This window comes from Primulina tabacum, chromosome 13, assembly GCF_025594145.1.
Source record: "Primulina tabacum isolate GXHZ01 chromosome 13, ASM2559414v2, whole genome shotgun sequence".
Lineage (NCBI taxonomy): Eukaryota > Viridiplantae > Streptophyta > Magnoliopsida > Lamiales > Gesneriaceae > Primulina > Primulina tabacum.
In genome coordinates this window covers 5987826-6000134 of record NC_134562.1, presented here as the reverse complement: position 1 = coordinate 6000134, position 12309 = coordinate 5987826, and the positions used below count along the sequence as shown (strand labels likewise).

General features: G+C 34.7%; 1 protein-coding gene across 1 annotated transcript; it reads right to left on the bottom strand.

The window, feature by feature from the left end:
- Nucleotides 1–132: 132 nt before the first annotated feature.
- LOC142522268 (chitin elicitor receptor kinase 1-like) lies at nt 133–7322 on the bottom strand. The gene is made up of 11 exons (XM_075625511.1): nt 6512–7322; nt 4863–4896; nt 4491–4639; nt 3708–3910; nt 2782–2871; nt 1861–1954; nt 1628–1779; nt 1460–1554; nt 846–984; nt 672–767; nt 133–584 (listed from the first exon to the last, which is right to left on the bottom strand). Exons 1-11 carry the CDS (start codon nt 7122–7124, stop codon nt 420–422), a joined length of 1830 nt encoding a protein of 609 aa, XP_075481626.1. The 5' UTR covers nt 7125–7322; the 3' UTR covers nt 133–419.
- Nucleotides 7323–12309: the final 4987 nt, after the last annotated feature.

Genomic DNA, 12309 nt, shown 5'->3' with positions numbered 1-12309 from the left:
TTTAAAAAAACCTTAAAGCACATCATGATTTCATTTTCTTACAAATAATAAATATTTGACGATTGTATAAAACTTTTATTTCATGAGTACAACATATCGTATTAAATCTTATGTTACCTTGAACAAAAAAAATTAAAAATAAAAATATATTACACACAACTCGTTATAATCCTGTATCATGCAAGTACAACCGTGATCCTGCTGCTAATATATAGAAAGAATACATTCACCAGCTGAATAAACCAAAAAGTCCCCAGAAAATTTCATCTTGTAGCCACTTTTATTCCAAATCTCAATTATAGGAGCTCTTCCTTCCTCCATTCACATAAAATAACACTACACTTCGCATGTACAAAACTACACATTCAATAGCACAGCTTCTGATAGTTCGGCATCTCGAAGACATGGCAATCATGTTCCTATCTTCCGGACATTAAATTTAACAAACCTTGGTTTCCATAGAAAGAGCCCAAGTCCCAATCTTCTGTCGAAGAAGAGAGAGTCATCAAGGCAACCACAATAGATCTCATGGTTGGTCGAATTTCAGGAGTTTCGGCCGTACAAGCTCTCGCAAGCGCAGACAACTACAATAACATACAAATTTAGGTGATTTTACTGAAGTACCATGAATAAGAAATTTTGTAGTTGGTAGCTTCAAAAATTTATGAAACCTTGATGACTGATTCGAGGGGATAATCTACAAGTCTAGGGTCAACCAGTCTTTGGAGGTTTTCACTTGGGTTTGGATTACTAGAAGCTTCTTCAAACTGCATATATTGGTTGAAGCCCATCAGTAATTAAAAGACAATGGGGTATTCCATCTACAGAAATCCATGAGAGCTTACCAACGCAACAAGGCCCTTCGAGTCCGCAGCAGAACCAGTGGACTTTACTATTGCACTTTTTGCAGAAATTAACTCATAAAGCACGACACCAAAAGCATAGACATCTACTTTTGGAGAAACATCACCAAATTGAGCATATCTACAAGCAGAATACCGAAAGTGAAAATGAATCTCCTTTGTTGAGCCATCATGATGTCCCCGTAGAAGTAGAATAACTCGTATAATTTTTTATTTTACAGTTACAAGTAAAATGTCATTGTCGTCCAACCAGATTATATGCTGTCAATTATTTTCTTTCAAATCCAAGAGCTTTTGGGACCTTTGAGGTCTGGTCTGGTCTGTCTTTTTCAAAAATTGAGAAAGTGATTAAACCAAATTACTAGTTTTTTCCTTTTTTCTCCACTAAAAGGTTGCAACACAAGCACTTCCTAGGGTTCATCCATTTAACTAAATTGCAGCTTGTTACAAGCTAATAAAATTGTTAATCTTCACCGTGGTCAACATAAGGTCAAAATTACAAAAAACAAACAGTTCCACTTCATCAGCTATATCAAGATCCCAGCAACAAAAAATAATGCTGACGAATGAATATGAAGATGAGTTTGGCTACTTACTCTGGCGGCATATAACCAAATGTGCCCACAAGACGCCCTGTTGGCAACGAAGTACTTCCCACTTCAGTCAGTTTTGTTAATCCAAAATCTGCAACCTGCATGACAGGTTATTAAATTGAAGTATGACACAAATTGTTTTCAGCAATAAGATAAAGGTCGTGGAGCAACCTTTGCGCGGAAGTTCTTGTCTATTAAAATATTTGCTGATTTAATATCACGATGGATGTAGACTGGGACAGTGTGTTCGTGGATATATTCAAGACCTCTCGCTGAATCAAGAGCGATCTGCACTCTAGTTGACCATGTCAGTGGTTCCTTGTCTGGAAAAACACATTATAAATCTATTGTCTTTTATGAACGCCAAATTGTGTATCCCATTAACACATTTGAACACATCACACCTGAGCCACGAAGATGCTGACTTAAGTTTCCATTCTCAATGTATTCATATACAAGAAACAGAGAGCCCTCCACGCAATACCCTATCAACCGCACCTGTATCCAAAGAAAAATTTAGAATGACTAGAAAGATCAATCTCACAATCCACCACCAATGCAGCACTGATCTATAATCTCAGAATGAATGAAAAACTGCTATTGTCGAGCAAATCATTAAAAATACAGATAGAGGAACAGAAATTGAATGTAAGCATTTTGTATATACAGAACGATTACACAAATTAATATTAATTCATAAGGTGTTATTATTACTTGGTGTGCACATTTTTCACATCAAAGAGTACAAATATCACTACATTATTTATCATGGGAGTGGGAGTTAATAGCAGAACGGCCCTTCCCACTTTTTCACAACAATTTTTGCTATGCCTCATTTTCAATTATTTATAGTGGTATAAAAAACATTTGTCGCACACATAAATGACAGATAAATTGCTAATTATTCAACGTATATAAAGATCATATTTAGTATATAAAGATCATATTTAGCATGTAAAAGTAACATTTATGTGGTTAAAGAGATTTATAAAAATAACCTGACCTTCTAAAGATAGATGTATTATACCTGGCAATGCACACTATGCATGCGCGTTTTTAACGTATGTATGTGTACATTAATTCCATGGTAAAGACACTCAAGGATATGTTCTACACATCCAATTGGTAATTGCACTGTTTTTCTGTGAATCAGGAGTATTGCCTCGTAAGTCCAAACAAGGTCCTATATGTTCTTGTAACATATCCAAAATTTTATAACTCCAAAACCAGGTTCATGAAGACATGGCATTACTAAGATCAGTCGACTTCAATGAGATCGTGTATATAAAAAGATGACTCAGATATTGAAGAATATGGTGCAGTACCAGGTTGAGATGGTGAACATGCGTCAAAACCTTCAATTCAGCAAGAAATTCTTTACTGGCTTGCATGTCCATTTTCTTTATTGCAGCTTTCTGCATGGAAATTTGTCATAGAATAACAAATAAGACATAAAAAAATCCGGAATGGATGGTCATATGATATTAGACCCAGAATGGAACCCAGACGGAAAAGATCCAATATATAGAACCAAATGCGCTAGATCACAACTCCTAGCAAATTAATAACATAAAACCACCAACAATCGGTTGAAGGGGTCCTGTATCAGCACACCAAACACATTTCTAGTAATTTCTAAATTCTGATCAATATACCCCTGATACCAAAACAATAATGAAAGCTAAATATTAGTTTGATTCAGAAAACAGATCCGATAATATAAAAGTTGCTAACAAAAAACTGCAATATCTAGGTTCAATTCATTTTATTAAAACAAGTCACTTGTATGCTTGATGTATAGTTCAAACAAGACTCTCCCTGCATCATGGCTCCCTAATTGGTCACTTCACTCATTCCTATCTTAGTTTAACTTGAGGCTTTGATCTTCATTAATGATTGAGATTGGGATCATATCAGATAGTTTAAGAAACTTAAAAAAATTTCAAATCGATAGTTACTTTTATCAGTTTCCACTTTGCTCCCATTGAATCTGTATTGAATTCAGAAATTTAAGAATCCGCTGTGATCCAAGCAAAGGATTCCTCATGAAATCTGATCCCACGACAAACCTTAATCAATGTTGCACCCCTTCTACAACCAGTGCTTTCTACTTATGACATGGGACAGACTTTAAAAGAACCATCAAGTTTCATGATTTGCATAGAAATGGAACTTAAACACAGTCAGACCCTTGGCTTGCAATGATAACTATTCTCAACTGTACGAATTAAGAAACAAACAAACTACTTACTTCATCTCGGAGCTCAGCGTAGTAGACAGAACCAAAACCCCCTTCACCAATCTTATTAGCTATGTCAAAATCATTAGTTGCGTTTGCAAGTTCTTCATATGAGAACTCAACAGATTTGTCAACAGTAATGCCGGTAAGCCCTTGAGAGGTGCCATCCCGAGTAACAGCAGAATCAGATGCATGGATAAAAGTGCCTCGCGGAGCTAATTGACAAAAGGAAGAAAATTAGCTTATCAAATAGTGTATGTACACAAATTACTTAGATGAACTTGAATATAACAAAAAGTGGACTAAAAACTGAAAGCCTTTTTGAATGCTATTTGTTACAATTGCAGTGTCAGATTTTCCTTGCTATAATGAATGATATAAAATCATAAATCTTTATCATGAATGCCGAGGATCCATTCACAGTAAGACATTTAACGTCCTTAATGGGCTTCCCCACCCACAATATAAATATCGTCCAACTTCCTCGCCAATAGGACACTGACGTGGCATTAATGCCATTTTTGTGATGTCCGGGTCCTCAAAGACCCATGTAACAGAAGCAGTTGCCTTCAGGGAAACTGATTCAAACCAAATATCCAAAAATGCTTCCCTTCATAGATAAACTCAATCCAAAAGGGAAAACAACTGTTCTTAGTAATTTCTTTTATGCTATTTTTAACTAGAAGTGGTATGTGAAACATTCATTTTAATAAGGAATACAAGTAGATGTGATGACAGATTTGCAGTAAAAGAATCAACAATCCACGACAAAGCAGCTTTAAATGAATGACCAACCTTCAGATACTCCTGAGAGCAATTGAATCTTTGCCGCATTTTTTTTTCTCTGATATCTAATGTACAAACATCCAGAAAATAACAAAACACCAACCACTCCTGCAACAGATATCCCAGCTATGATTCCACCAGATAATCCTGATAACAAGGTATAAAAATATCAGCAGAATACAAAGGCTTTCCATTGCCATATGTAGTCTTATTTGTAAGTAGAAAGGAAACGGAACAATTTTAGAAACCCATAAAGCCTGGCCACCTGTGCTGCAAAAAGATAAAACAAATAAAAATGCATTAAAATCAGTAATATGTTCTGTTACAATAGTTAATTAAAAAATATGCAGATTCTTTGTGTTGTAAAATAAGGAATGCTACCTGCTATTTAGAGGTGGATAGTTCCCATTCTGATCTGCAGAAAATAACTAAACATAGTTAGGTAACAAGTAAAGCAGTAGATCACATGATAAGTATCACTAAAGAAAGCTTTAAAATTCATTAACAACAAATGTTAGGGCATTAAAATAAATCTCAAACTTCGACAATGTAGAGCATTAGCCATTAAAGATGATGACACAAAGAAGAAAATTATAACTGTTGACATTTTGCTTAAAGCTCTAAGATACTCACTAGAATAATGGCCTAGTTATGTTATGTGTGTGCATAGCTCTAAGTTATGTGTGCGCATAACTCATGGAATTTCAAAAATAAAGCTTTCGTCGAGGAAAATTAAAACAAGCTTCAAGTTAACAAGAGGTTATAACGTAAATTTTTCATGAAATTCTTATAGTAAGCCCCTGCTCTGATTTTACAGTGTGTTCAAAACTCATAAAATCTTAAGGATAACTTGAATGTGCTGTAAATACATTTTTTTCCAACACAAGATCATATCTAATCATTAAAGTTTAAATAATGAAATCCAATGTAGTGAAAATATAATTTATTCACGTGATATGACTTAATAGTAATAATCATATTATGTAAAACTAATAAAATAATGTCTGAGCTATTCTGAAATTGATGCTTTGTATGCCAACTCTATCCTTGAGCCCCACCTATATTTGGTGAGATCGCTTAATGCTTTGAATTATTTATGATATCCATCCTTCCAAAATGAAATAATCCAGGTAGAAAAAGTGATCAATGGAATTTAGTTAGAACCTTTAGCAGAACGTACAAAACTGGTATAAACATTAAACATATACCCATAAATTATATTCGAAACATAAAATCCACATTATACAACAATTTTAGTTCAGGGCAAATCAGAAATAAGCTCAGAAGAAAAGAGCATCCTAATCCATGGCATATCTCTTGGTTTCCAGAAATTTGTTATTTTCTGATATGGGTACTCGTTTTTATCCTCACAGATCTCTAGGGTTTTCTAAAAGTCTTGAAATGTTGCTACTGTGCGAGTAAGGTAATCTATTGAGAAAACCAGATACAATTTATCCTCTATGGTGAAGAATTGTACTTTTCTATCCACAAATGTGTATGTATATCCCTTTCTAATGGAGGTTGAAGAAAAGGAGAGATACAAAAAAATGAGAGATGAAAAGAAAAACTCACAGTGAAATAATGGTATGAGATTTTAATCTTTTTTTGCTACTGTTTAGGCCAATTATGTCAGCGTATTATTTTTCATACCCCTAACCATATGTTTCATGAAACAGTAGAGCATTGAGCATCATCTAGAAAATTTTGTCAGGATTTCAGACAAGAAATATTTTGAGTACCATCAAAACCATAGAAAATTAAGGCACGAAATAAAAAATATACCTATGGATTGAAATAACATGCACCTGACAAGGAAGGGTGATAAATTTATAGACCTTGTGATTGTCACACACGGACTAGTCATAACTTACTCAACAGTTTTACGCACCAAACATGAATCAACCCACTCTAACAAATAAGATACAAACAACTTCATACGATTCATCACCAATGGTTGAAGGCCAATATACCATATCATATTTAACTAGAAATGAATGAGAAGATTCCGAAAATTCACTTTGAGGTCTCACCTTTCCCCGGAAAATACACCACACTGACACCATCACTGAAATTCACCGTCGGATTATAACTCACCAACAGAGTAGAACTCAAATTATTGGCATCGGCCACCGACTGTAAGCTCTCCCCAGGCCTCAGAGGATAAGTCACAAACAAACCATAATCTTTCGATACGTCCTTGTCACCACAACTACAGTTCACAGTAACATTCAACAGCCCATTGTCAGGAATATTGAACGCGGGGTAGCTGTTAAACCTCGTCAAAAGCTGCACAGTCGTCAAGTTCGAGTAGTACACATTCGCGATCGTCTGGTAAGTGTCTCCAGTATTAACATCATAAGTGAACACGTGGCCGAGGAACTCGCCGTCGATGCAGTCGCAACGGAACGGAATGTTGGTCCGCGTACCAGCTATCACGACGTCTTGATTAGCAATTTGAGGGTTGTAACTGAGGATTGTTGGGATTGGGACGCCAGTGACTTGGTTAATGAAAGTGAGGTTTGAATTTTCCCACATGTAGTAGGATGCTAGAGCTAAGTCACAGCCGCCGCTGCACCGGCAATCGGCAGCGGAGAACAGCCTGATAAGCAATAGTAGTGAAATCTTCAGAAATAGCAGGCTCATTCTGACCGGCGAACTGCGGCGGAGAACTATTTTCCGATCAAGATTGTGACGATTATTCCAAGTGAAGAGATTTGCATGGAATTAATGGAGTTTGGAATGAATCAATTAGCATAATTTTGGAACCTTTGACTGAGTCCTGTTCTTGAGATAGGACGAGTATTTTGACCAACCATAAACACGGAGAAGAAAATTACTAGATATATCTGAAAAAAAAAAAACCCTAATTATATATATTTGTTTGCACAATTTCGAGACAGCGAGCGTGTTAGGTATCACTTTGAATAAAAATGCAAAAAATTGACTTCCAAGTGCTAACAAAATACAGAAAATAAAAAGAAGGAAAAATTGGTTTTAAATCCCCAAATTCAAATTTAACTTTATCCTAATTTCATACACTTAAAAAATTTTGCCCAAACTCCCTCAGAAGTTTAAAATTAACAAAAATATCCTAATATATTTTAATGATCAATTTTTCTGGGGAAAATGGTATCAGAGCGTAGGTGAAATATTTCAAACGTACAAATTTATTATTATAAAGTAATTAAATGTTTGAGGAGGAGAATTTTTTCAATTAACATGAATCTGAACCCAGGTTCGAGATTAATTCTTTACAGGAGTTATTCCAAAACTTTGGAATATTTGATACAGGAAGATCTAACTAAGGTTAGATATCAAGAAGGAACTTATCAGAAGCCTAAGGTAAACTTATGATTCAAAATAATAGGTTCCTAGAAATAGTACCGGATTTCTCTAAACTCTCGGGAGATCTTAGAGAAATTCAAAAGACGATACAGAATTATGACAATATGCTATATTATGTACCACAAAATGTGGAGAAAATCTTTGAAAACCAGGAAAAAATTCTTGAAATATTAAAGGATATTCGAACAAAACTTCAAAATCTAGAACAACAACCAAGTTCTAATAGAAAGACTTCAGAATGAAGGTTACCACCATCCTTTAGTATTGAACCCTTGTTACATCAAAGAGAAAAGACCAAAGTGATTCCCAAACCTTTAACTGAAGAAGAAAAGATGATCAATCTAATCAAAACCGTCTCAGAAAAGAAATTAATTTGATGACAAATTTAGAAAGGATTGGTTTAAAAGATCTACAAGAGCTTGCAAATCTTTTGTAAATCTCAAAGTTGTAGATCTAAAGATGAACACGACTGGAGGTGAACAACCTATCATAACCTGGTCATCTTCTCAGGAACCACCAAGAGAAAGTGTGGGATCTCAGAATACAAATATGAGAGAATCTCAACCCGATTTTCATACTGGTGGAGAATCACACCCAGCGTGAACAAGGACAAGGAGAAGTCAAATTCTCTTGCACCAAACACCCTAGGGGAAAACTGTTTTAGAACCTATACATCTGTATGGGGTTATGCTTAATCTTGATGTATTAGATTTCAAAAATAGAGAATATCTCATAAATGACTGGACATCTGCTATGAGAATCGCAGCAGGCACACTTGATCTCAATAGAGAAGGATTCATTAAACTTCTGGAAATGAGTCTTATGGGATCCGTCAAAATTGCTTGGGACATGACTTCGATAAAAACCAAAGAATCAGTCATAGCTGGAGAATCTCTTAGTGAGATAGCTGAAAAAATGGCTACATATTTAAAAATATTGCCTCAGACAAAAGTATATATGAAGAAGAAGAAGTCTTAAGTCATGAAGAATCTGGTGGAACTGAATCAGAATCCGAGTAAAGACGAGGTGTTTCGACACGAAACACATGAAGATTTGTCTGGTTTCTTTAGCCAGACAACAATATCCAATAACATGATCCAGAGGATCATGAGAGAAAATCCTAGTCTTCAGAGATATCAAGGATTCTCTGCAGGACAGGATAGAAAAGTTATTAGGAAGTCTTGGCCTAAGACACAGAAAGCATCATCTAATCTATAAAGTGTCCAGAAGAGAAATGACAATTCCAATGGAACTTACAGGAAATAGAATGGAGATGCAGTTAATTCCTTCCGAAGAAATTAAGAAGGAATTACAAAAACTCAAGATAGAAGTAGCACGGACCATGTCCTAGATTCATATTGGAGCAATCCAGATTATGATAAAAGCTACTTTCAAAGAAGGGATAGATTCACCTATTGATATCGCTATATGTGATAAACGAATGGGTAATCTTCAAGATTTACTACTGAGAACAATCTCAGTAAATCTCTGTGCACGAAGTATTGTAGGAGTTATTTATCCAAGGATAGCCTACAACCTGGCAGATCGAGATTTTAGTCGCATCTTGACATTACTTCAGAATTTCAAGGAAAAAAGACTGATGAAAGAAGGTAATATACCATATTCTATCATCTATCAAGTTTCATATGCTCTATCTAATACACATCATTCAGAATTGTTTATTAAAAATGAGTTTATTGAAATCCCCGAGATATTTGGAAAAGCTGCTCAGACAATTTATCCAGAAAGAGTTGAGTTTCCATTAATTCAGGAAACGGATATCCAAATACAAGACAAACTGAATCTACGAAAGAATCAAAGTCTTAGATTGAAATCAAGAAGACTATCTTTTCAGGGAGATAGGATTACAAGTTACAGGTGGAGAAAAACACTTGTCCAAGAAACCAAACATGAGCTAAAAAGCTTTTCCACAATAGGAAAGCTTAGATGTCCAAAAGAATGAAAGGAAATTGAAATAGTATTTGATATTACAAAACAAAGGAATCAATTCCCTTGTAATACCATATACTATTTAGAACAACCTATGATAGGAACTTACCAAGGAATTATCAATATCGGCGCATTGGAAGTTCATATCACAGGATTCCAGGAAAAGAACCAGACAAATTGGTTCTTGGACTAGAGTTTCTCGAGGAACGTAAACCTTGAAAACGTCTAGAATACGAAATGAAGTTTATGGCCGAGGACAGAATGTGGAAAATTCAATGACCACAAGCTCATTCTCGATATACATTCCAGTAGGAATGTTATACGAACAATACAAAGCAGAATACTTCGCTACTTATATTGATTCAGGTGCTGGAATTTGTACAGCAAAAAGAGAAGTCTTTCCAAATAATTTGGAAGAATAATTACCAAAGATTGATGGACGAGATTTTTTCAAAAGAATATTAATCTTATGTAAAGGGATTAAGATGACTGAAATCGTAATTGACGGTGCTGGACAAACACCTTGGTACAAGGTAAAAACACCATCAATTTATTTTCATGATACATGAGCTGACATTTTGCTAGGAAACAATTTCTTTCAAATGTTTAAGTCTTATACACAAGAAATTGAGACTAGAAGATTAGTGTTCACAACACCTTGTGATCACAAAATCATAGTCCAGAGACTACGAAAGGCATTTTACATAAAATTGCCAATCCAGTTTCGCAGCAAGCATGGTGATGAAGAAAAACTTCTGAACCCAAAAATGAAGGATTCTAGACGGTTTGGAGAAACAATGCTCTAATTAAGAGCAGATAAAGCGCTCCAACCAGAAGAAATAGAATGCCTTAAAATAGCTATACATAAGAATGAGGTAGAGTTTGAATCTAAGATATCATTAGAAGATGTCAAGAAAAGGATCAAAGAGAATTACAATGAAGATCCCTTGGCATGGTGGGATAAAAATCAACTCAAAGCATGCCTTAAAATTAAGGAAGGCAAAGATTATGAATTTGTCTGATGCAAGCCAATCCCAATTAACATAATTGATCAGAGGGATATGCAAATTATAATCAAGGAACATCTGGACCTTGGTTTGATCAAAGCAGAAATTTCACCATATTGCAGTCCAAGGATTTCTACAAGAAAGCATGGTGAGATTAAAAGGAACAAACCCAGATTAGTTATTAATTATCAAGAAATTAATAAGATTCTGGAGTTTGATGGGTATTTTATACCTAGCAGAGAACATCTAATTAGTTGCATACGCAATGCAAAGATATTCTCTAAATTTGATTGTAAGTCTGGATTTTATCAGATTCGGATGCAGGAAGAAAGTAAGAAATTTACAGCTTTCTCCACACCACAAGGACACTATATCTGGGAAGTATTATCAATAGGATTGGCTAATTCACCATAGATATTTCAAAGAAAAATGGATAATCTATTTAAAGATTATTTCAAATTTATGTTTGTCTATATTGATGATGTTTTAATCGTATCTAAAAATATGGAAGAACATATTAAACATTTAGAGATTTTCTCTGATGTTTGTAAAAAAAAAGGACTGGTTCTATCAGAAAAGAAAGTAGTCATTGCCACAAGAATGATTGAATTTCTAGGAATATAAATCGATGAGTTTGGAATAATTTTGCAGGATCATATAGTAGAAAAAGTGAAAAATTTTCCAAACGATCTAAAAGAAAATAAACAACTTCAAAGCTTTCTATGAGTTGTTAATTTTGCAGAATGTTTATTAAAAATCTAGCAAAACACAGGAAAGTGTTTAGTCCATTATTAAAGAAAGATGCAAGATTTTTATGGACAAAAGAACACAGAAGGACTTGTCCATTTAAAGGATATTTGTAAAAATCTTCCGAAAATGACTATTCCTCAAGATGAAGATGATCTGGTATTATATACAGATGCCAGTGATCATTGGTGGGCGGCAGTATTAACAAAGCTCACCCAAGAAAGAAAACAACCATGCAGATATTGCACCGGATTATTCTCAAATCCAGAGGCCATAAGATGGCATATCAACGAAAAAAATTCTATACAGTAAAAAGGGCTTTTGAAAAATGGTCATTATTTTTACTTGCAAAGAAATTTACTTTAAAAGTTGATAAACACAGGTGAAAGCTTTCTTAAGGAATATAATAAAGTCTAAATCGGAGAAGGCTAGATTATTAAGATGGCAAGAGAAGGCTAGATTATTAAGATGGCAAGCATCATGTCAAAATTATATTTTTGATATTGTGATAATTAAATCTCATGAAAATATTCTTGCAGATTTTTTAACATGAGATGGACAGCGGTGATATCGATGTCATCATCAAAATGCAGAGGTATTTGAGGAAACACCTTGAAATGCTTCAAAACGAGTTTAACAAGTTGGTCTTAAACGCAGAAGTTGCGGGAAGGCTACAACAAGCCGATAAGAGAATTGTCTCTGATCGAATTATATGATGTTTACAGGCTTATACTCAGTTATGGTCTGTAATGCAAAGGCCTATCCTCCAAGGCATTGAG

Excerpts from the sequence above, each read along its gene's own strand:
- LOC142522268 (XM_075625511.1), bottom strand. The coding sequence starts at position 7,124 with ATGAGCCTGCTATTTCTGAAGATTTCACTACTATTGCTTATCAGGCTG. Across the intron at positions 2,872-3,707 it reads ACGCTGAGCTCCGAGATGAA|AAAGCTGCAATAAAGAAAAT; the intron begins GTAAGTAGTTTG and ends ATTTCCATGCAG. Across the intron at positions 985-1,459 it reads TTTGGTTATATGCCGCCAGA|ATATGCTCAATTTGGTGATG; the intron begins GTAAGTAGCCAA and ends TTCTGCTTGTAG.